Genomic DNA, 25,933 nt, shown 5'->3' with positions numbered 1-25,933 from the left:
AATGTATTACTAAATGTGTGTCTACATCAGAGTCTACATGATTTTTTTGTTTTTTCATACAATGTACATAAAATGACTCATTTCTGATCCATGTCGATATTTAACCAAGAGGCTCTCCCTTTTCTCAATTTTGTAGAGTGGTGGATTATGGTTTAAGGTTGCAATGAGAATGGCTGAATAGAGGGTAAAACATTTTTTTTTTGACAATACAATTTGGCACAATGCCAAAATGGATTAGAAGTGAGGCAAGTTTTAAACCCAATTTTTATTACATATAATGCAAAACTAGCATTTGTGATTTGTTAGTCACTCGCAAAACATTGTGTGCAACGGGGAATCAAACCCAGGTTGCGGAGGTGAGGGCACCCACGGCTAACCACTAGATCTCCACGATGTCATACGAAAAGGTATACACACTTCTAACAAACATTCGACTTACGTAAAACGGTAGATACGAATATTTTTCCCGGTATGTCGAAATATCTGGAGATTGCTGTGAATTAGATTTTTTTTTTACTGTGTGCACCTTTTTCCAAGTAAAGGACATTGCTGTAGTGCTTTTTTCTGCTGCCACAGGCAGCGCTGTGAGAGGTCACCCAGCATCCACCCCAAAGACATCTGCTTCCTCTTCCTAGTTTGTGTCTAAACATTCTATACCGTAATATCCAGGGCGGTTAGAACTTTGACATTTTTATTATTTAATATCTCGTGCACCCATTCAATATGGTTGGTGTAAAGAAGAGGTGAGCTGTTTCTTTTGAAATGAAAGTGGAATAAGAAAGCTTGATGCGGTTGAGAAAATGGTTGGATCGCTTCTTTTGGGCTACTTTCTACCACGGAGGAGGAAGTCGCCTAACTTGAAGCTCATCTTCCGAAAGTAAGTTAAACTTAACTATATTTTTAGAGCACATTATTTTATGAAATGTTTGTTTTTTAGTACAAAACAGGTTCTTTATACAAGCCTTAAACATACGTTATACAAACCTTAAGTCGGGCAGTGTCTATTTGAACGGTACCAAAAGATGAATGTTGAGAATAGAGAGAACATGTCCTGAATGATGAACATATAAAAAGCACGAGGGATAACGGATATGCTTATGAAGGACATTAAAATTCACAATGTATTCATGTTGGTATTGTGGTCATAGTTTACGTTGTCAATGTTTTTTTTTTTAATCATGGCCGCATGTATTCAACAATGTCGCTAAAATTCTTGGTTTGAGCCGAGAAGTTTGATACCGACATTTAAGCCAAAATTAGCAGCGTGCATAATACATAAGTGCACATTATAAACAAATACATCCATTTTGCATCTTAATTTATATTCCAGTAACACACTGTTCAGATTTATGAGTATGAAATCCTTTCTATTGAAGTCCCCTTTGATTATTAACCCCAGTGTAAAAAAAGAAATTCACAAGTTCAATTCATAATATGAAACCGGTTTATTTTTGAGGACCACTGTTTCACACCTTTTAAGGTGCCAGTAGAAAAATAGATTAGGTGAGACGAATGGCAACAAAATCAGTCTGCAAACATCGACAACTAAGATGTCATCCAAGTACAACGTACCTGTGATGAGCTAAAACATTTCAGATGATTCAATTAATAACAAGAAAAAAAAAACTAACAAAAAGGTGCTAAATTACATCTATGTACACAAAGGAGAGCTACGACTAAGTGATGCCGGCTGGTAGCTTGGTACAAAAGAGCTTGCATAGACATCAAAGTCTCCAATAAAAAGCCAGCTGCAGGCAGGAAAGGCACTGACCTCTACAGCGAAACAGTAAAACAACCGCTTTCATCCAATGGGACGTCCTCTTGGAAAACTCAACTGAGCCTTCTCTTTCTTCCAAGAAGCGAATTGGGATTCTGCGAGATTCTCTCCCGACGAAAACAAAACGACAGGCCGCGCCATCTACAAAAATGTCACCAACATTTACAAAACATGAATTGAAAATCCTTAGAACACGTTTACGGTGAGCTTTCATGACAGCAACGAAAGCACACCGTTACAAACGCAACTTCAATGCGTCGTTGGTTATGTACAACTTGCGGGATTTTACGTTCAAACTCGTTTTGGAAAACAAAACAAAAAAAACCAAGCCTGTCATTTTGATATCGAACCTTTTGGGTCGCCGAGTCGCTTCAGTCATTGAGTTACATCGTTGTGTGGAGCTACATGTTGCAGTGACAAGAAATAACAGTCAGTTAGTTGAATGATTCCCAACCATTTTGTATAGAGACCCCTCGCTACTTCGCGCTTCGGTTCTGGCTGGTTCACGCCTTCGTGGATTTTGAATTGATTTAGTCTTTATTGTCATTGATATTGAATCCTGCATTGTGTTTCATTAGACAGGACACCGGGGGAAAGATTGGAGAGGGCGGTACATTGGGTGGACGTAACTGTATGCACGCAGTGATAGGCTGGTGTGACTTTGTGTGCTCAACAGGGATAGGCTGTGGTATGCTGTCAGTCAAACAGCCTGGGTGGGCATGCGCGGTCAACGTCTCCGAATCAAAACAAACTGGAAAGCACCGTTTCCGCTAGCTTTTAGTCGCTCATTACATTGAAAAGAAATTCATCAATGGGAGCGTATGGGAGAAGGTAAGAGCGGTGCTGCTGGTCTGGCTTACTACTAACAACTAGGCTAACATTTCTTCGAAGCCACTGCACGGACACTGTATCTTGCCAACGCCAGGACCACTAGCCATGAAACAGATGACCTGGATCAATAACTCGTGAAAAACTGTTACATACTGGACTTTTTTATCTTGCTTATTGGTGAGACAATGACAATAAAACCATTCATTCAAGTGCAATTATGTGTTGAGTGTCATTATTTGTAGATTTATAAGTTATTTTGTTACAGTCGTATACTTTCAGTCTGTAGTGACGTAATCTGGAGGTAAGTTTAACCCTTTGGGGGCTTTTGTGAAGGTGCGACGCTACTTCGCGAATTTTCAATAATCGCAAAAAAAACGAGGGATCTCTGTACTGGCAACAAATCAATCTGTCGATTGTGTTCTCAATTTATTGCATAACCATATTTTCATTTTAACCAATGTCTTTTATTAACAAAACGTTAAAGGTGCTGTCTGGAATTTGAAACTTTGTCACACTCTAATCTAAATGATCAAACGATCATTGAAAGAGATGAATCAGTTATAAAATCAATCTGCGTCTATCAAAATGATGATTTGTTGAACCTCTACTTGAATTAATTACAGGGTTTGTACACCTTTCTCATGGCCAAATTCAAGAACTTTAAGAACTTTCAAAGACAAAATTTCCAGAACCATTAAAAGAAGTATTCCAATTTCAAACGGTAGACCTGTTGTTTGAGGTCAGTGAATACTGCCTGTAGGAAAAATAATCCGAAATTATGATACATCCTATGCCAAATACGAATGCAGCAGCTATCACTCACGAAATGGGGCATATAAAATAATATTTTTGTGCCCCATATCATTTTTGTTTGATATAACATGAACCAAATGGAGATGGCAGCAAAGTTTGTTGTTCTTTTTTTTCTTACTGGCAGCACTGAGTGTCATTTTTAAGCAGACTTATTTTATTTTTCTTCATGTAATGTGTTGTCTATCGAGTCAAGACCGCCGAGAAACATCGGAACAATTTCAAGCACGTCACCCAAAATGTAATCACTTTTCAAACCTTGAAAGCGCAACATTAAAATGTAAGCGCTTTCAAGGATTTCAAGCACCTGTACAAACTCTGTATTTAAATATCTATCGCTAGATGACATCATAACCCGCATTGCAATGTGTTGCCTTTCATTGAATAAAAGTTTTGTGATCAAACATACACGCTTCCCTTTCTGTCCTTCCAGAGGTTGGGAAACACCTTTTAAGTGAATCAGCAAGTAATTTGCGCTAATCTGACATCGCACAAACTCGTTTTGAGGGTAGCTGAAATGGAATATTCAGAGAATTGGTAAAGGCTTCAAGACAGGACTACTTGATGCTATTCAGTTAGGAAGAAGGAGCACGAGCGAGCATCCGGCCTTGCAGCGCTGCTTCTGATATGTACAAAGACACCAGGCTGACCATGTGCGAGTACAGTACTGAGATTGTCGCCACACCTTTGTGTGTCCAAGTTGCAATAAGACATGAACTGCTACAGGGTTTTTCTTTAATGCAACAGTTGAGGCTGGGGGCCAGCTTCGTGAGAATTTTTCAAGACTGTTGCTTTACCGTAAAAAAGACATCACTGAGACACAGTATTAACAGAGTTGCATGCTAGGAAAATGTTGAAAAAGACTCAAGTGTTCACGCTGATCGTTTAGACGTGGCGGGAAAGATACACAAGCTGTCTTTGGATCAAGTTTGTCCATTCAAGCCGGTACCAGTGCGGCAGAAACTACTGTATTTTCCAGACTATAAGGCGCACATAAAACCTCTAATTTGGCTAGAAATTTGAGACTGCGCCTTTTAACCCATTGTGCCTTTTATACCTTTGAATACAGCGGGATAGAATTACAAATGCATACAGGAAGAAATTATGCATTACCATGCAAGGTTCTACGGCATACTATCGTATTTGAGGAATGTTTGTGCAATGATTGATCAAATCGATGAACATTTCTGACTTAAATTGCAAAACATAGTTTACAACAGGAATTAAATTAGAGTAGTGACAGTAAGAATGCTAACACTTTACCACTAAACCACCTATGGTACAGATGACATCCGAAACCATTACTCAATCCGTTGGGATAGGTCTGCACCCGTCCCGTTACTCGGCGCAAAAACACGTTATTTTTCCTCGCTTGCAGAGGATAAAGACAAGTTTGTCCCATTGAGCATCATAAGCTTAATCAAACAAATAGCTGAGCACCCTTCCAGCACTCCGGCGAGAGCCGCCATGGTTGCAGATAATCTTTCGTGGCTACCGATGGAGTTTTTGACCTTGGCTACCTCGGGATCGTTCACGCAGGGGTGGAAGCAGTGTCAAAAATATAATCGTGCTCAACTCCTGGCCCGGTGCCACGCCTGGGACACTGTTTTAACCACTTACCACGTAGAGCCCAGACCTAAAGTATAAGACTCTTGGAGAAACTACAATATGCCTTATAGTCCGGTGCACCTTATACAAGAAAAATACATGATTAAAAATACAAGATTATTTTTGGAGGATGTGCCTTATGATCTGTGTGCCTTATAGTGCGGGAAATGCCGTAATTGCATGGACATGATATTTATTATCAATTATAATTTTTATTATCCCAACACTCTGTTTTTTCTGTAAATGCGCAATCAAATCAATTCCGCCATCTGATACTCATCAGCATGAATGGAGTCTTTGACGACTGAGCTACGGGAAAGTCATGAATCAACAGACCCTTCTATGCCGTGATGGATGGAGTCAAGTGGCAGAGGTAGGACAGCAAGGACACATCCTATAAATAGCAATCATTTATCCCCTTCTGTTTAGAAGTAAGATCCTAAGCCCAAGCCCAACACATATATCGCCTCGAATCGGGTCTAAAATGTCAATCATTACATTCGGCTCAGGTTTCTCTCTTGCTGACTTAAAACAAAAACAAAGTATAGTTTTGGCCCCAGGAGCAGAAGTCGCATCATTTTGACACATCCTGCACTAAACGTCAATTCAAAGAACTCCTTCCTGTTTCTGTCTATTATCCATCAGTCATTATTCTTCTTTTCTCTCTGCCACTCTCAAGGGGCCGCACTAGATTCTTAGAAGTATTCGCAAGCAGTTTTTATTTAAATTAGGCTGGGGTGATTCAAATATGTTAAAATATTCCACGCGCAGAGTGACTTGAGAATACTGGTCTAAAAGTTGACCCATCTGGCTTGTTTGCAGCAGAGTTCAGACGTCATTGAAGGAACACACTTTCAATATGGCGAATCCAATTAACATGTGAGGCTAGCTCGGAAATTGACAGCGATTGTGGTAAACAGCGATAGCATACCTCTTATTTTTACGATTGTGGCTTTTTTTTGTGTTTTTTGCTGCGCGTGTTGCTGTTGATATATTTTTATCTGGCTAGCTTCCTGTTAGCATCGGGGCTACCGATGGCTTTCCGGTTTTGTCTGCTCCCGGTTCGGATTTGAGTTTATCGCTGTTGCCGCTTTTTGTTGTTGGTTCCCAGTTAGCCTGGGTGCTCACCGCGTGTTGTTTGATTGGATAGCTTGGCGTTAGCGCCAGTTTTGTCATGTTCCCAGATTTGTTTATGCCTGGTCGGCTTTGCGTTTGTCGCCATAGTCGTTGCCGCCTTTCATCGTTTGTTCCTTGTTAGCCTGGCAGCTCACTGAGTGTTTTTTGTTTGGCCAGTCTCGCATTTCTCCGATAAGGCTGCAGCTGCCTTTCATTGACCGGCCCTGGTTTTTGGCTGCTTGCTCTTTGTTGTACCGTTACTGCATCCACCTGTGACACAATGCCTAGGCTTTCTCCGCAAAAACATCCAAACCTTCGCATAAAACCCTTGTTACCTCTTCTACAAATCAACACGTAAAACAGTATGGCGACTGGCTTTCTAGGATGCTGGTGTTCAATCACGTCACAGCTCAGGAGGACGAAGACCATACATGCCTTCTTCAAAATGCATTACGGACGGCCTTAAAATATTGTCAACTATCAAAAAAAATCTGTCATGATCGAAAACTGCCGTTAAAGAAACCTTTGCAAACACGAATGTATAAAAGATGTACATGTTTATATAGTCTTGTTTAACTTAGATTTAGTTACTAAAGTCGGGCTGTAATTTGTTACTATATCACCTCTCCTCCTATCGAGTCCTCACAAATCAAATTTCGGGTTTACTCGGCCTCGGTCCTGCAAATCAAGTTAATTGTTTTGGGCTCAGACTAGGTCGGGCTTTAATACTCGCAGGCTTGGGTCGGGCTGGATATTTTACTACTGTTTTAAAACACACGCACGCACGTACACACACACACACACACACACACTTAGTGCTTACTGTCAGTCATTCCCTTTTCCAAGTTCAATCCTTACAGTTAAAGTGCAGATTTTTTATACGGGTACTCGGACTTGCTGGGTGACCTACGGTCTCTGACCATGTCCTCGCTGACACTGTTCCGGTGAGGCTGTTGAAGGGGCCCTGGGCCGGGCAACTCAACGGAGAGAACCATTTCCTCAGGGGGGTCTAGGGGTGCGGTTATCCGGTCCTCATTTCCGCTGGGTGAGCGGAAATGACCCAAACCGTGGGTCAGGTCTGTCTCGTTTGAGCGGCCCCTGGCTGTGTGCCCCGCCCGGGGCTGGGGCCCTGAAGGGCTGACTGTGTCGTGTCTCAGAGGGGTCATACCCAGGACGTCCAGCCGTAGCGGGTCCGGGCAGGTCCGTCCCTGGGACTGTGATTCGGCGACATACGAGGGCGTAAATGGTCCGGAAGTGGTGCAGCTGTGACTGTAGAGGTCCGGTCCCGTAAAGGTGGTCAAAGTGTGCGCGGGAGCCGGAGACGAAGGGCGTCGGGAAAAGTCGTAAAGGTCGGGAAACTCTGTTTGCACCTCCAATTTGGTATCGGGGGCGTGTCTCTTGCAGGAATGGGCGTGGCTGTGGCGGACAGAGTGGCGGTGTCCTTGGGGCAAATGAAGGCCTGAGAATCCCATCGGGCTAGGACTGTGTGGGTTTTCCCGGTCCATCTCTACCATGTGCTGCTCCCTGAGCGACATGACCGACACGCCCAGAGCGATGTCAGGCATGAACTCTCTCATGATTGGCTCCATGCCCATCTGAAACAGATGACACACGGGTTCAGTTGTACCTTTTCTATGATCTAATCATGCACACAGTCCTTCATCTAGAAAAAAAATAAGCTAGCCTAAATTAACTACTTATTTGTTCATTCATTTATTAAAAAAAAAAACCTACAAAGCCTAAAAATTGTATGGAGTAACTAGAGCTGCAGGTAACACTGTAAACTGCTTTAAATTCCAGGCTACAAATGTCTACATTTAAAAAAATGCGCTTACGATACGGTTTTGTTCCCTTTTTTTTAGTGACGTGGGCAGTCGCGAGTGTGTGAGCGGCGACTTAAGAAAAAAAAGTTTTTTTCTAATTGTGTGCATGCGGCTTTTATTCATGTGTGCTTTGTAGTCCTGGGTTGACCATATGTTTGTTCAACCGCCTGACTCAAAAAAATCCTACAACATATAAAAATTGTATACAGTAACTAGAGCTGCAGCTTACATCATAAACTAATTGAAAGCATAAAAGTTATACAAACATTGTGTTGATAGTGTTTAAATAGGGTGGCCAACAACAGCTTTTGTATTTCATAATTTTTTATTGCTCTCCCAAATTTCAATGATTAATATGTTGAAGGTGGGGCTATCTTGAGATTTTGTTTATAAACATTTTTAGATTTTCTATTTTTATATGAAGAACCGTAAGGTTTAAATGAATATCTTTATTTTCAGTATACTTAAAATAACATTAAAGTTAAGGGCTTGATTAAATTGACACCAAAATCACAGTGTGTAAGTAAATAGTTATGGTTCTGGATTATTGGGTCATTTGGAAAAAAACGACCTCATTACATTTTGAAATGTGAAAGCCTAACAATCATTGTACTTTAATCTGTACTTGTGTAGTTTTAGGCTTTCCCTAAAAATAAACAAAGCCTTCTGATTTATAATGTGACTGTTGATTAGGTTAAAGTAGAAATCACCCCAAAGGAGTGTTTGAAAATATGTTTAGGCACCTCTGCACGACAAATTGTGTTTGTAGAATTCAAGGGGCAATAGCTACTTGTTTTAATTCATATCGAACAATGGCCATTTTGAGACAACAACCAATCAACACTCAACTTCCCAAAAACGTGAGCTTTGATTGGTCATTACACAAACCCTGATCAACTGTAGTGGAATTCAATGTCTCACTTAATGGCTATCCAGTCACTTGTGTTTGGGAAGACTCAACACGAGAACGCACTTACCGCTTGCTGTTCAGACAGCAAGGCTCGACCCTTAGCTTGTGGTTCGGTGCAGTCTGGGGGCTGGGGTCTGGGTGAGGAGGAGAAGTCCGAGGCGCCATGCTTGCCTGCCGCATGGCGCTGGCTAAGGGTTCGGTTGCAGGGGTAAGAGAAGGAACGGGTGGGGGTTGGCATAGGGACGCGAGGTCGCCAGGCGCCTTTGAGTTGAGCGTGACTAGGTGTGGCAGGGGGGTGGTATGGGGGAGGCGGGGGAGGCAAGGGCAGGTGGAAGCCTGGGACGCCTTCTAGCTCTGTGAACATGCTGTCCATGGCCGGGCTGCTGTTTACGCGACATCGACCCACCTGCCGTAGAGCTAGAATTGGACTCTCGTCTCCGAAACGTTCATCTGGAAAGAACTTGTACGGGTTCTGAAATGGGGAAAAAAACGACATTCATTCGTTTGAACGTTTGCGTCCCTTTTTCCTTTTCTTCGCTAACCTGTAGAAGTTCGGTGGCTCCGTCAGCCAAACCAAACTCCCGAAGCACTCTTAACTGCAGCTCGTAGCTGACGGTGGCGCCCTCGCCGCAGTTCAGAGCGTACGCTCGTTGCACCTGTTCCGTGTGTCTAAGTTCCTGCAGTCGCCGGATCATGTCCTTTACCACCGAAAGCTGCGGCACTGCAACAACGGATATCAGGATGTAACAATTAAATGCACCGAATGTCATCATCCTCAGAACTTGAGGGTTCCTTGGAGCTCATCATTTAGCCATATGTTGGTCCAGCTCGATGTCAAGACTTGTTCTCCAGCACTGTTCTGAACCTCGACAAATGTAATGTAGTAACCATAGTCACGCGGTCAAGTGTCATATTTGACCATAATCGGTGATTTCTGTTTCATGTGAAATATATTACAAGAAAAATTTTTTCCATCATTACAACATTGCAAAGATTTGCCCGATGCCGTCTTAATTTGACGCACAGATTATAGTTCATTCGTTTGTTACTTCTCGTCTTGATTACTGTAATGTATTGCTCTCTGGTCTGTTGATGTCTAGCATTAAATGTTAGCACAGCTGGTACAGAATGCTGTAGTGGGACTTTTGACAAGGACATGAAAATGTGCTCATGTAACCAAATTTTAGCGTACTTGTATTGGCTCCAAATCAGTTTAAGATGTAATTTTAAGGTTATGTTGGTAATATACAAAGCTTTGCATGGACTTGTATTTCCAATCTGATTGGGCCCTATGTTTCTGCCTAGACCATCTGCTCAGAAACTGCTGTTCTTCTAGTGATTTCAAGAGCCAAGAAGAAATCTGCAGGTTAGAGGGCATTCTCCATTTGCGCCCCGGAAATGTGGCATGCTCAACCCTCTGAGATAAGATCTGCAACTTTAGTGGAAGTGTTTAAATCTAGACTCAAGACGCACCTATACTGTGAAGATTATGAGTGACATTGACCTCATTATTTGGTATTTCATGTTGTTGAGGGAGAGGGGCGAGCCGGGATGTGTTCTGAGCCATTGTTACAGGCACCTGATGCATTTGATCATCAGGGGCAGTAGCTCAGGAGGTAGAGCGATCGTTTTAGGATTAAGGGATCCCAGTTCGAATCCCGGCTTGTCCAAGTTACACGCCGAAGTGTCCTTGGGTAAGACACTGAACCCCCAATAAGCAGGTTAGCGCCTAACATGGCTGCACAGATCACGGCCGCTATTGGGAAATGTGAAGCACAATGTAAAGCGCTTTGGGAAGTCATTGACTTGAAAAGCGCTATATAAATGCAGATCATTTCATTTCATTTCATCTAGAACCTGCTGCATCAATCGAAATTTTGAGACGGGAAGCTTGTCGTTGCCGTCAACTGGATTTTTTGCATGACTTCTGTTATTACCTATACTTAATGTGTGCCCCGACGGATCACCACCTTATCGTGGTGGGGCACTTTGTGCGTCTCAATGACCCCTAGAGCTATGTCGGCGGGAGTCTCGTACTCCTGGCAGGGTTACCCAAGCCGAACAGGTCGAAGGGTAGAGTCCAGACTAAGAGTGATCCCAAAAGCTGGTGGCGGCACGCTTTGAGGCGGTTTCCCACAGACCTGGATTCCGGCAGCCGCCTGCAGTTGTGGGAAGATGCCGGTCGTCTAGGGTCTCCCTTGCCACTGGATCCATCTTCTCTACAATCAAGATAGTGGCGTTGGGGAAAGCGCACCCCTTACGCCACTTTAAAAACCATCATTGCGCAGGTATCTTCTTTTACCTGAGTCCCCGACCACAAAAGTCTGGCGGCGATGGAGTAACCAGTGACGGGAGCAGGTTTGAATGAGCTGGAAGCTCTTAGCTGGACCTCTGCACGTCAGCGGCACAGGGCAAGGGTCGTTAGCAGCTGGGATTGAGTGGCAGCTGTTTCCGGCAGACCCCTGTGCGTCTGAGCAGCACTATTTAGTGGCCGCACTGCTCACCCCAATTGGGGAAAGGCCTAGAAAAGGTGGCCTAAAGATTGCCCACTCAGCACAGTACCCGGACAGGAAACCGCGCCTGTCGGGACATTCCACTATGCGGTCGAAAAACAATAGCATTTAGAATTGCAGCATGGAACATAAGGACACTCCTGGATACCAGTCTGGACAGACCACAGCGCAGAACAGCACTCATTGCCAACGAGCTGAAGCGATATAATGTGGATGTGGCAGCGCTCAGCGAGACCAGACTCCTTGAGGAAGGCTCACTCAATGAAGAGGGGGAGGGTTATACATTCTTTTGGAAGGGATACCCCATGGGCGGACACCATCTTCACGGAGTTGGTTTTGCAATTAAGAACACTCTACTGCTGAAGCTCACAGAGTCACCAGTGGGTGTCAGTGAAAGACTAATGACTCTTCGCATCCCACTTGCAAAATGCAGACATGTCACATTAGTTAGTGCCTATGCACCAACACTGCCATCGAATGATGAAGAGAAGGATCGCTTCTACCAGGCACTCGATGACATCCTCAGTCACATCCCGAGGAATGACAAAATCATGCTGCTTGGTGATTTCAATGCAAGAGTCGGAAAGAACTTGCAAAACTGGGATGGTGTGATTGGTGCCCATGGCATTGGAAAAGTTAATTCCAATGGCATGAGACTTCTTAGTCTGTGCGCGGAACATAACCTTACCATCACAAACACCATCTTCCAACAAAAGAATAAATATAAGGCATCCTGGATGCATCCCAGGTCCAAACACTGGCATCTGATTGACTACGCGATCGTGAGGAGGGCTGACCTGAAGGACGTGCTCATTACAAGAGCTATGCGTGGGGCAGACTGTTGGACCGACCACCGCATGATTCTGACAAAGGTCAGAATGCATGTCCGGCCCCTAGCACGTCATGGTGGTTCAAAGAGGAAGACACTCAACTGTGCCAAACCCTCCAGTAGCGACACCCTTGACAACTTCCGTTGCTCTCTAGCTGAGAGGCTGGCAAACATTGAGCAGCTGGTCATGTCAGAGGCTGGGATGGATGAGAAGTGGACCTATATATCTACCACCCTCTTTGACACTGCAGCCCAAACCGTTGGTTTTAAAACTAAAAAACACCAGGACTGGTTTGACCAGAATGCCGGAGAGATCTCAACCCTCCTGGACAGAATGCACAAGGCACACAGAGCCACCCTGAACAACCCACAATCTCAATTCCATAAAAAGCTATGGCAAGCCCTTCGTTCCGAGGCCCAGAGAACTCTCAGAAAACTGCAAAATGAGTGGTGGATCTCAAAAGCCAATGAAATCCAGTCTCACGCTGATAGAAGCGATATGCACAGTTTCTATGATGCAGTAAAAACCATCTATGGCCCCAGACACTGCTCACTGGCACCTGTTAGATCTGCTGATGGAACATCTCTAATCAAGGATCAGGCTATGATAGTGGAGCGGTGGGCTGAGCATTTCAACACCCTGCTCAACCAGCCCACCCCAGTGGACCCAACTGTCCTTTCAGAGCTCCCTGAACATCCTACATTGCCAGACCTCGACCTCCCGCCAACTTTCAATGAAATCCTGCATGCAGTCAAAACCCTGAAAAACAATAAATCCCCTGGACCTGACAACATCCCAGCTGAACTTCTCAAGGTAGGAGGCTACCTCTGTACACGGACACTGTTTCAATATATTTCAGAGGTGTGGAGACGAGAGTGTGTCCCGCAACTGTGGAAAGATGCGAACATTGTGACCATCTTTAAGAATAAAGGAGATAAATCCATCTGCTCCAACAGTAGGGGTATCTCTTTGTTGGCCACTGCTGGAAAGGTCCTTGCCAAGGTCATGCTCCGCAGACTCATCTCCAAAATATCGGAACGCGTCATCCCAGAGTCACAGTGTGGTTTTCGAAAGGACAGGGGAACAGTCGACATGATCTTTGTGACACGTCAGCTCCAAGAGAAATGCCGGGAGCAGCACAAGGACTTGTTCATCGCCTTTGTCGATCTTTCAAAGGCATTTGACACAGTGAACAGGGACCTACTGTGGCAAGTCCTGAAGAGATTTGGGTGTCCACCCAAGTTTCTCACCATTCTTGCACAGTTCCATTCAGGGATGACGGCCAGAGTGGTAGTTGGAAGACACAGCTCAGAGCCCTTTGGCGTCGAAACTGGAGTGAGGCAAGGCTGTGTGCTGGCTCCAGTTTTCTTCAACATCTTCCTCGTCTGTGTTACAACACTGCTACGTAGAAGGATGGAGGAGCAGGCTGGAGTTACCATCAACTTCAGGGCTGATGGTAACCTGTTTAACATCAGGAGGCTACAGGCAACTACCAAACTGACTTCAGAGACCATCATTGAGCTACAGTATGGTGATGACTGTGCCCTGGTTGCCCATACACCGGAGGCTCTGCAAAACATTCTCTCGGCAGCTGTAACTGCATACACCAGAATGGGACTGACGATCAACACCCAGAAGACAGAGGTACTCTGTCAGTCCAGTGCTGACCTCTTACCAAACCCAATAACCCTCACAGCATCAGGGCAACACCTGCTCATGGTGCCCACCTTCAAATATCTGGGGAGCATAGTGTCTGACACCTGCTCATTGGATGATGAGATCCAGAGCCGCCTCAAGCAAGCATCAGCATCTTTCGGTCGACTAAGGATAAGGGTCTTTCAAAACAACAACCTTAGACTCCACACCAAAATGCTGGTCTACAGAGCTGTATGTATCACGACATTACTGTATGGATGTGAGGCATGGACTATCTACAGCCGCCATCTGAAGAGCCTCGAGACCTTCCATGTAAGATGTCTTCAGAAGATCCTTGGCATCACATGGAGGGACAGAGTGCCGCACACAGAGGTGTTGGAGAGGGCAGGCAGCTGCAGCATGGAATCCATTATGGCCCAACGCCAACTTAGGTGGCTGGGGCATGTTGTTCGAATGCCCAGCCACAGACTGCCACGCCGTATCCTCTATGGTCAGTTACATCTAGGCCAACGCAGTGCTGGTGGGCAGAAGAAGCGGTTCAAAGACCAAATGAAGAACATCCTGAAGAGATGTCGGATAAACCCCTCCTCACTGGAGGAACTTGCTTCCTGCCGAGACCTCTGGCGCTCCCACTGCTCACATGGAGTGGATTACATGGAGGAACAGCGCATGCAACACCGTGCAGCAAAGCGTGCAAAGAGACATGCTCGCCAGGCCACCCCTGCTACCCCCAGCACCCCCTTCACATGCTCTGTCTGTAACCGCATCTGTGGATCCAGGATCGGACTCTTCAAACATCAGCAGACTCACAATTAAAAGAAGATGGTCATCATCGTATCGATGGACAACCCCAAGCATACTTAATGTTGATGTATTGTCTGTTGATAACCTTGCAACATCCATTGCAGCCTAGACATCCTGGAAGGTGGATCACCTCATGCACGACCTTCTTTATTTTCCTCATATTGAGGTTTTTGGGAAATTTCCTTGCCCTCATGTATATTTCAGCGCAGGGGATGTTGTCATGGTGGTCTGTGCAGCCTTTTAAATCTTGTTGGGATCAAAGGCTATCCCAATTATGGACTTGACATAAGTAGACATTTACTGTTATTTCTCAGTATAGAAGAATTACAGACACTAACCTATTGTTGAAATGTACTGTGTTACCTGGGGAGATCAAGTTACGCGTGTACAGGTGTAAAATGAGCAAACAAGTTTCTCTGCTATACCATACCTGGTATTTCGTTGGCTACAACTGACGGAGCAGTAATGGAGTTAACCGCCATCTGCTGATGGTTGACCATGTGACAGCACTGTGGCACTGCATTGTTGACCATGTAGAGGGTGTCGGGGACGTTGGACATCCGAACGAGTCGCAAACGCACTAGATCAGTTTGCTCCACCATCATTTCATCCAGCACCAACTGAAGAAAGAAGACAAGATAGTTTTTGGTACCACTACCCACGTCATTTTTCCCATTATTTTTGAAAGATCTTATAGGCAATAAAATTCACCAAAATAAACTAAAATAGTCTCTTAGTCCTTTATGACACTCTTATGGACTTTTTAAGAGCAGAACCAAGTGGCAATGACTTTTTATTGGAGCAAGATGTGTGTTTTCCGACAATGAAGATGTCAAATATTGACAAAGGAATCCAAGAGGACTAATAATTACCACTCGATTCCTGAGAATTAAATGGCAGATCCACGTCTCAAAGCTCATTTGGGTGAAACTCATTTGCAGTATTAAGTCAATTTTTAAAGAAAAAGCGACAGATCATTAGGAAACCATAAATGAAACTGACGGCAAGAATGACTGTTGGATCTTACATGACTTTAAATGACACAAACTGTAGTTGGGTCATTTATTGACTTAGGGTGCAAGCCGGCATATTATAGAATTTATTGACGGAACAGACTATACATAATGAAATAAAACAAATCTATGAAAAACATATTAAACAATCTAAAGAGCAAATAATAATTTAAAAAAAACGGTTGTGAGAATCACACATTTTGGTTGTTTCTTTTTCATGTTTGTTGAATTAATATATATATATATATATGGTTGTTTTATATGTATGCTAACATAAGTTTTGGGAATTATATTTCTCTGTGTTTAGGTGCTAAGATAATGTTTAGGTGTCGACAATATGGTTTAATTTCCAGAAAATGAAAATCTGGTTTTGAAGTGTGGGGCTGAAGCCACCCTTTGACTTTGATAAATGATGCACAGGAAGCTACGTATGTTTTTTAAAAGTTAATGAGTCCCCCAAGACCAGTAATTACACCCACATATGTGGGTCGCCCAACATTGAGCAATTTGAAAAGCATGACATTAAATAAATGGTGAACAACATATTTCAGTACAGACATCAAATACTTGTATTTTCAGAGTAAAGAGGATCAAAAATTGATTATTTTTAAGGATCTAGTATCAGTACCACCATTGCTGAGGTCCGACACATTTCAGAAGAGCGGAACAACGCTGTACACGGAAAAAAACAACGGCAAGCAGACTAAAGAAAAAACAAGGGCAAGCAGATGATGAAGGTGCTGTATCTGAGTCAAGATACACGACAGGAAGTGGTGCCCCTTCTCTCTGGACGACCCTTGCGGTTAAGGGATCCGTGAGTCGTGACAATGTTGAGAAGCTGACATTCTGAGAAATGTTGACGTTTTCCAATTCAATGGTTTTCTAAATTGATTATAAAAATACTTTTTACTTAATCTGATAATGATTAGTTGTCAATCCAATTATTAATCATTTGTTATACTCCTTGGGAAATATGAAAATTACCTCTAACAGAGTGTAATTTGTGAGTGATAGTAGCACTCCAAGCACTTTCAAAACGTGACAGCCAAATCAATTGGTGAGTGTCCTACCTTCGCCTCCTCTACATAAGGAGAGAAGAGGCGAGGTCGCACATAGATGCCGGCGTTCTTCTGCCTCAACCAGGCGTTGGCTTTCCCACCCTCGGCTGTGGGTAGCATGTCCGATGGTGGGGTGCTTATCAAACCTCTTTTGAGCTGTGGGTGAAAACGGCGTGTAAGGGCACCTCAATGCAAGATACAGGAAGTGTCCAGAAAAGGCAGGGAAGGAGCACTGACCGCGTCAGAGAGGACATCGCTGTGCGGGGGCAAAATGTGCTCAGTTCGGATGAAGGGCAGGAGAGGGGAGAGGATGTCTTTCAGCTCCTCCACGTCAAGGTCTCTCCTTTTCACTCCACGTTTGTTGACGCTGTGGGCTGTGCCGCTTAACAGATTGGGCTCTGCTCAGATGCGAACATGGGACAGCCAAAGTTAAAATCAAAGCAGTTAAGAGTTATTCCTCGTTTATCGCGGGGGTCAGGTTTAAAAAAAAACCTGTGATGAGCGGAATTCGTAATATAGAAACCTATATTCTTAACGATTATACAATGAAATACTATGTTTTACAAGTGAAACAAAAGAACAAACCTTTATTACAGGCTGAAGCATTTGTTAGACAAATAAAATTACCTCTTTGGTGAAATATATGTTTTCATATATAAAGGCGCACCGGCCTATAAGTTGCATTCCATTAAAACCACATTAAGAACAAGGGTTGCATAAAAGTCAGAAAACAAAAATGGGTATTACATAAAAGATAAATATTACAAAATATGGTTTCAGCGCTAAAATGTGAGTTTTTTCCCAAATGGTTACAATATGTAAAAGCATTTCATTGTAATGAATTTAATTGTATTCACCATATTTTTGGGTCTATAAGGACCAATTTCTGGCAATTTTGTCTTTAGACATGCCTTATAGTCCGGAAAATACAGTACTGAGTAAAAATGTTATTTATTTTTTACAACTGCCTACTGTACTGTCAAAGCAGGGAGATTGTTTAACCTAAAAGAAAGCAAAACACAATGCAAATCTGTCTATAGCGAAATGGTGAAAAGTGAACTGGTTTATTGTTTCTACAGCTTTAAGAAAGTTAAATTCAAGTATTTTCAAGACTTTTTTAATGCCTTTTGAAATCAAGTTGACAGAAAAAAAACACAATTGGACCCAACACATTACCTGGCACAGCCTTTAGCCATGGAGAAAAACCTTTGTTGGACAGCCTCTTGTTATTAAATGTACACTTTAACATGGTCCAAAGTAAACAAGTCTGTCCAAAGTTGCTATGTGTATTGTGGGATGACCCAAGACATGGGTCTGCTTTGAAAGGCCCGACTGAAACCACATCACAGTTTTTATATTTTTGTTATCGTGGTCACGCAATGTTGCCACGAAAACAAATGAGTGACTTATTAAAAAAGACAAATGATAATCGTTCTAAATCTTCTTAGTTCAAACAGTTATAAAATGCCTTTTGATACTTTTGAAAAATCCGCAGGAACCTTGTTACTGCATATAAAATGTACCGATTTGGTTGCTGATAGTGTTAAAAAGGTTTAAATTACCATTAATATTTTAAAGATTAATAGGTCCATTTCCTGGCATGCTGCTAAACAAACATTTATTCATATGGGTAGGCCCCATCTTCGGCCACAAAGCATTACCATTTCACACTATTTAAAAGCAATATCAACTAAAGATTTTGAAATTAGAATCATGTATTTTCAAATAAAAGTTTAATTAGCATCTCCATAATGATTAGGTCAAAAGGTATTAAAAGTAAAAATAATAACACTGTTTAAATCATTGTTACTGAAGAATCTTAAAAAAATGTATATAATGTGTGAACCTGTACGTGACAAGAAAGAATCTGTTCTTATCTGACTGTAAATTATCTGTATCCAAGGAAAGAAAATGGTTGTGATTTCATGGGTGACAAAATTTCAGTGGACTGATGTTCCCTTTTTAGGTCCAATTTCATCCACAGTTTGACATGCTTTTAAATACAATTTTGCGGCAGTACTAAGGGTGAAATGTCCTCACAGAATCATTACGGGCTGTGCTCGGAGGATAATTACAGAGTGTATTATCTTACCCCTGTCTGCCATCCTTTTAATAAGCTGCTGCTCGCCCCACTTAACAACATACTTGAGAATGTCCTGCTCGCTGGCCTGCAAATGAGAAGAAGACACGGAGATAGGGGAGGGGAGTAGGGATGCAGGGAGACAACATAATTATCAGGACAAGGAGGTCAGATATTGTCAAGGGGGGAAAACAGCTGCTAAATTAAGATAAGGTGACAGTGCAACATGTTCACACAGTATTTTAGCAAGCTGCAAACCAGGTTGGTTTGTGACTGATTACAATACTTCACCTCTCTGTCTGTCCAAAGGCCGGAGTAGTTTAGCAGAAATTATGATCGCCCACAAGGGACATATACTGCTAATACAAAGGTGAGGACGACTGATGTCAATAACTTTTCCAATGCCATAAGCATTCTCCCTGAGTGCCAAAATGTAAAAATCTCATCTGTCATCTCATTAGCTACACCGCTTATCCTCAGTAGGGTCGCGGGGGTGCTGGAGCCCATCCCAGCAATCATCGGGCAGTGGGCAGGGGACACCCTGAACTGGTTGCCAGCCAATCGCAAAATGTAAAAATACATTTTTTTACTTTTTTAAACTATTACAAAAGATATAGAACAGCTCATCAGTAAGTATCAAGCCTTTAGGAATGACTCTGTATGAAAATCACCATTATATGGCAGGAATAGCATTGAGCAGATCTTTGTCCACAAATCGTGAAAGCCCCCACTTACTAGTGATGCTTACTGTATCCCACAATTGAACGTGCTTAGGTGGCCCATATAGCAAGGAGGTGTAGTGGAGAGGTGTTGTAAGAAAAGAAGCATAATTAGTTAACGCTTCAAAAGAGCTTTTTTTTCTCTCTAAAACATATAAAGAAGTCCCTTCATTATTGTTGGGGGAGAACAGGATAACGTTTCATGCACATCCGCAGGAACTCGATCGCCATAGTGACTGGAATCGTGTAATCATTACCAAAAACCTCCGGCGCTAAAAAGTTCTAGCAAAGCTCAGGCATAAATGCATCGTTATTGCAATACAATCTTATTTTGCAAGGAAAGTGCCCCCGTGTTTAAGATCATTTACAGACGCTACAACTAGGGCAGGGTTCGGGAATGTACGACCCGCGAGGCAGATATGGCTCTTTTCAGTAGTATATCATCCTCGGAGATAGATTGAAAGCCATACTAATATTCTACAAAACGTTCCAACCGTGGTATATTGCCAAGCCGAAACACTACATGGTGGTTGGATCGGTCCAGAATATATATGCCAACTACTGTCTAGTGGCAGTGTCAGACCAATAGACTTCGTTTTGGCTGTACGTCTTTATGGAATCCTGTATGTAAAAGCTTATTAAACATTGCACGTTCACTGTTGAGACACTAAGTCATGAAAACCCACAAAAAACTGTAAATGACCAAAAAGCCTAGCACCCAGAGAAATTTAAATGGATCAGCGGTATGGGTGGGCATAACTCACACACATAGCGAACCCCCCTTAGGGTTAATTTGGATGTTTATGGGAGGCCAGGAACAGATCAATTGATTTTCAGTTGTTCAGTATCGGAAGAATTTGCTTGGGATACGAGCAATACTAGATACGAGCATGACCTATGAACAAATTATTCTCGTATAAATAGGCATCGCTGTATTATGACAAGGACAAAGGTATTATAATGGTAAAGCCGTACATTGCATCTGAATTTGCTTACCTGTAGGTAGTCTGACTGGATGGCACTAAGAAAGTGCTCCTTGCCCAGCTCATAGAGCACATCCGAGCTGACAACTTGACTGAACTCCTCACAGAGGAAGTGCATGGCCTGCCTGTGAACCCACTTGGAGCCATACGGTTGCGAACTCCACTTGAGGATGGGGATAAGTGCGTCCAAAGACAAGCTTTCCACAATTATGTCTTCACAGCCTGTATGGGGGCAATGTGAGAGAAATAACAGTGAGACAGATGAGCCTGGATTCATTCTATTACCTATATGTAATGTTGACTGTGTGTTGTCCGTTGATGCGCTTGCAACATCAGTTGCAGCCTGGTCATCCTGAAAGGGGGATAACCTCATGTGCATCCCCCCTCTAATGTTTCTTAATTTTCCTCAAGCTGAGGTCTTTTTCCCCAAGTTGGTCCAATCCCTTTTGTAAGATTCAGATCAGGGACTGTTTGTCTGTGCAGCCCTTTGACCTTTTGTGATAAAGGCTATACAAATAAACATGATTTGGCAGTTTTTAAGGCGTGATTTGTAAGATTCGAACCAGGATTTAATTTGAAACATTTGTTAACTCAAGTCAGTAATTTTCTCCTCTCATTTATGCACTCATGAACTTGATTTCAACCAGCGTCCCGATCTTCCTTGCTGTGCTTTGCAAATCAGAACGCATACCAGAACAGCGGGCAGTGGTTTAACTCGGCAACACTTCGACCCACAGAAATGCTTTGAGAGATTGAGGTGGGTTTTTTTGCCTTTTAAATAAATAAAACATATAAATGTGATGTGCACTTTAGAAAATGTGGACACATATGCATGTCCTGGTTAAACACAAACATGTCTTCTTAAAATGACATACCAAAAAAATAAAAGGTCATGTTCAAGTATTGTTAAAAGACCTCTCAACACTATGATGACATATATTCACATAAATTAATGAATTTTTGACTAAAGGTGGCACATTCCATTATCAAGTACAAAAACAGCTGTAAAGAAAGAAAGGGTAAAACCCAAAAGTTTGGAAAAGCACTGCTTTAAACTAAATGACTGTCCTAGTTTCCCCGCCAGCTGAGTCTGTCTTTTGACAATCTTCCCTGCCGTCTGTCTTATCCAGACTTTTAGCGCCGTGTATCCTTGGCCACACATGCAGAAAAGTAAACACTTGCAGCATACAGCTTTGCTTCACATTAGCTCATTAAAATTCACAGCAGCCTCCAACATAAAGAGACAGCGCTTTCATTAAATTAAAATCAAAATTCTCCTTGACACCCAATATAAACGCTCCACAGCTAGTAAGCTCGAACAAGTGATGTGCAATAGAGCAAATTATTAATAACAGACAACACCACAAAAATTATTTCAAATGCAGACCTCATTGGACTACTTGTAGACAAGCCTTTAGATGTAAAAAAAAAAAAAAAATCAATAATGCCGCTGAACTAACCAAGCTGCAACCACAAGCAAGACTGTTGAGGTGGGTGGACGGAGAGAAAGAATAAAACTACAGTACTTTCTGTGCTCCTTATAACCAGGTACGCCTTATATATGGGTTGAATTGGATATGCAAACAGTATTTACTCATCTACTACACTACACAGGGCTTTATGGTATCTCAACGCATTTTTCAATCATTGATAATCAAAAAAACATCGCCTACCAAAATTGCAAAACATCGATTGCAGCGGGAATCGAACCTAGGTAGCGGTGGGGAGAGGGCAGAAACCAACCACTAGCAATACTGGCAACATGCAAAAAGGCATTCGATTTTATCTCATTATCACAAAACCTTGACTCACAGTGCCAAAAACGAATGTTGGAGAAAGAAAAAGAACAGGAAGTCATCCTGAAATATATAAATGCAAGTTCAGATTCATCATCTGATACACCAAAGAGTTGTTTCCTTGTCGTGCTTTTTGGCGTTTCAGGATGTATTAACGTTTTCCTTATACTCCAACATTAATTTCTGGTACCATGTGTAAAAGTAGTGAGATAATGAGATAAAAATCGTCTTTTCATATGTAATCTGTATTACTAGTGGTTGGATTTCGGCGCACTTACCACCAATACCCAGGTCCGATTCCAGCAACATATGTCAAGAGATTTTGCGGCTAATTAGTAATTCAAATCGAGTCATGTTTATTTGTATAGCCTTTCATCACAAGGGGTCTCAAAGGACTGCACAGACCAAAGCTGATTGAAAACCACGGACAATTATTACACCATCCCCTGATATATAACCTACATGAGGGCAAGGAAACTAAAAAACCTCAACATGAGGAAAATGAAGAAACCTTAAGATGGGGACCGCACATAAGGTAATCAACCTTCCAGGGTGAAACGTATGTTGCAATGAAAAATAATATACAGATATTGTCACCCTGAAATATAGGCCATTCATAAGCCATAGAGGTTTGTTTAAGCCTAGATTGAAATAGTTCCACTGAGGTTGCAGATCAAATCTCCGGTGGCAGAGCATTCCACAACATCAGGGCCCCAACCTGCGATAATCATTGCACTAGCATACAACGTAAGTGTATAACATGCTCAAAGTGGTTTTATTTCCATGCGCCTTATAGTCCAGTGCGACCTATATATGTAAAACATAAGACCGAAAACTTTTTGGGGGGGTGGAGCGCCTTATAATCTGGTGTGCAGTATAGTGCGGAAAATACGGTATTTCAAACGCGGATTGCAGTGGACTAATTGTAGACACACCCTTAGATGTAAATTCTGTTTAAGAATCAATCAATCCCACTGAACTAACCAGACTGCAACCACAAGCAAGACTGTCAACAAGGGTGGATGGAGGAAACAAAATCAACAAATAAACAAATAAATTGGCCTTCTCTGCAGGGCATTTCAAACATAGCAAGACTTTTAATAATGCTCGATAGCCAGGTGAGGTGGAAATCAAAGTGAAACACGTCTGGATTGTAAATAAAAAGGGAGGACTGCGCCCAGCTACTGCTGAAATGCTTCCACCCAGTTACCTCTTACAGACAGCAGCGAAATGCTGTTGAGCAGCACAGCATGGTGATGACAGTGTGACAGATGAGAGGATATTCTGGCTCATCAGTCTCCTGAAATACACGTCTCTGCTGCCTCCCAAAGAGACCTTGTGTCCACTCAAACAGTCAACTACTTCAGTCTGGTCGAGACCCAAAAAGTTGGCTTATGTGAACTGGCTAGCCTGACATTTGTTGTGACTTATAGGAGTGGAAAATGGCTACGTCAGCAAATCTCCACTAACAGTCACACAGCTGCACTATTTCAGGCAAGATATTCTCATATGACAAGCTGCCAGCATACAAATATTGTGTTAAGTATGTGTAAGTCTCAAATTGACACAGGGTTAAGTTGGGATACTTGAAATCTCATCAAGCCAGGGGTTCTTAGGAGCATGGGACAAAATAAGTGCAAAAAAAAGAACAAGTAGAAAAAAATGTAAATTGAGAAACTTACAACAGAAATAAGCAAAATGCCAATACAGTACTACAAGTTTTTTTAATGTAAAATGGAAAAGATCTTTTATGAAGCACTGGTTAGGAGAGTACTTGCCTGTATCTATAAACAATGATGAAATTTCTTCAATGTACACCCCTAAGAATGCCTAAGTAGCCAACAGACAGGTTCTGAAAATAGCTCACCAGTGATGGGCCATTGAGATTTTCCAGGATTATTGGTTTCTAACTGGCATGATGTGTTTGTGATGGATTGAGCTCAACTTCTAATAACTACAACCTGATAATAACACAGTACAGTGAGACCTCGCTACATTGCGGTTCGACGTTCGCGGGTTCAGAGCTTCGCGGGTCTAAAAATTAATAATAATAACATTAGATAATATATATTATTTTTTTTTAAAGCATTTTGAAGGGGCGTCGCTACTTTGTGGTTTGCAGGTCTAAAAAATAATAATAATAAAATAAAATAATTTAAAAAAATATATTATTTTTTTTTCTTAAGCATTTTTGAAGGGGCATCGGGTTCAGAGCTTCGCAGGTCTAAAAAAATAATAATAAAATAAAATAATAAAAAAAATATTTTTCATTTTTTTTAAGCATTTTTGAAGGGGTGTCGCTACTTCGTGGATCCACGTTCGCAGGTTCAGAGCTTGGCAGGTCCAAAAAAATAATAATTAAAAAAAAAAATATATGTATATATATATATATATATATATATATACTGGACTGTCTCAGAAAACTAGAATATTGTGATAAAGTTCTTTATTTTCTGTAATGCAATTAAAAAAACAAAAATGTCATACATTCTGGATTCATTACACATCAACTGAACTATTTCAAGCCTTTTATTATTTTAATATTGCTGAATTTGGCTTACAGCTTAAGAAAACTCAAAAATCCTATCTCAAAATATTAGAATATCATGAAAAAGTATACAAGTAGGCTATTCAACTAATCACCTGAATCATCTAATTAACTCGAAACACCTTGCGAGGGTTTCCTGAGCCTTAAAAACACTCAGCTTGGTTCAGTAAACTAAATCACAAGTATGGGGAAGACTGCTGTCCAGAGGACCATCATTGATACCCTCCTGATGGAGGGTAAGACACAAAAGGAAAATTCTCAAAGAGCAGGCTGTTCACAGAGTGCAGTTTCAAAGCATATCCACAAAAAGTCTGTTGGAAGGGAAACATGTGGCCGGAAACGCTGCACAACTAAGAGAGATGACCGCAGCCTTAACAAAATTGTGACGAAGAGCCGCTTCCAGAATTTGGGGGAGCTTCAAAGACAGTGGGCTGAAGCTGGAGTCCAGGTATCAAAAGCCACAGTTCACAGACGTGTCCGGGAAATGGGCTACAATAGCCGTATTCCCATGGTCAAGCCACTTCTGAACTCAAGACAAACGGTAGAAGCGTCTGACTTGGGCTATGGAGAAGAAGCACTGGACAGTTGCAGAGTGGTCCAAAGTCCTCTTTTCAGACGAAAGCAAGTTTTGAATTTCATTTGGAAGTCAAGGCGCCAGAGTCTGGAGAAAGGCTGGAGAGGAGCAAAATCCAAGTTGCTTGAAATCCAGTGTGAAGTTCCCACAGTCAGCAATGGTTTGGGGAGCCATGTCAGCTGCTGGTGTTGGTCCACTGTGTTTCATCAAGTCCAGAGTAAATGCAACTGTGTACCAAGAGATTTTAGAGCACTACATGCTTCCATCTGCTGAAAAGCTCTATGGAGATGAGGATTTCATTTTCCAGCATGATCTGGCACCTGCCCACAGTGCCAAAACCACCAGTAACTGGTGCACTGACATTGGCATCACTGTCCTTGATTGGCCTGCTAATTCCCCTGACCTGAACCCCATTGAGAATTTGTGGGGTATAGTTAAGAAGAAGATGAAAGACACCAGACCTACAAATGCAAATGAGTTGAAG

General features: G+C 42.2%; 2 protein-coding genes across 4 annotated transcripts in view; one reads left to right on the top strand and one right to left on the bottom strand.

Moving 5' to 3' along the window:
• Window positions 1–1,426: 1,426 nt before the first annotated feature.
• Window positions 1,427–25,933, bottom strand: part of btbd7 (BTB domain containing 7) — a 47,116-nt gene continuing 22,609 nt past the window's right edge. For 2 of the 3 annotated variants that reach the window (XM_088354108.1, XM_088354109.1), the window contains exons 4-11: window positions 20,545–20,753; window positions 18,842–18,917; window positions 16,987–17,147; window positions 16,762–16,905; window positions 15,109–15,298; window positions 9,418–9,596; window positions 8,943–9,347; window positions 1,427–7,737 (exon numbers count right to left, since the gene is read on the bottom strand). In XM_088354108.1, coding sequence (XP_088210234.1) covers window positions 7,003–7,737; window positions 8,943–9,347; window positions 9,418–9,596; window positions 15,109–15,298; window positions 16,762–16,905; window positions 16,987–17,147; window positions 18,842–18,917; window positions 20,545–20,753 — 2,099 coding nt within the window. In that variant the 3' untranslated portion in view covers window positions 1,427–7,002. The remainder of the gene's footprint in view (window positions 7,738–8,942; window positions 9,348–9,417; window positions 9,597–15,108; window positions 15,299–16,761; window positions 16,906–16,986; window positions 17,148–18,841; window positions 18,918–20,544; window positions 20,754–25,933) is intronic. The other variant, XM_088354110.1, reaches the window with a different exon arrangement.
• Window positions 10,838–14,708, top strand: LOC148351658 (uncharacterized). Its single transcript, XM_088354318.1, has 2 exons — window positions 10,838–11,233; window positions 13,810–14,708. The coding sequence occupies exon 2, from the start codon at window positions 13,830–13,832 to the stop codon at window positions 14,688–14,690; it is 861 nt and encodes a 286-aa protein (XP_088210444.1). The 5' UTR covers window positions 10,838–11,233; window positions 13,810–13,829; the 3' UTR covers window positions 14,691–14,708.

This window comes from Urocampus carinirostris, chromosome 15 (assembly GCF_059441175.1).
Source record: "Urocampus carinirostris isolate Australia breed hairy pipefish chromosome 15, RoL_Ucar_1.0, whole genome shotgun sequence".
NCBI classification, from domain to species: Eukaryota; Metazoa; Chordata; class Actinopteri; order Syngnathiformes; family Syngnathidae; genus Urocampus; species Urocampus carinirostris.
This window is presented reverse-complemented; position numbering and strand designations above follow the sequence as displayed.

Coding starts and splice junctions, on each gene's coding strand:
- LOC148351658 (XM_088354318.1), top strand. CDS start 13,830: ATGGGACTGACGATCAACACCCAGAAGACAGAGGTACTCTGTCAGTCC.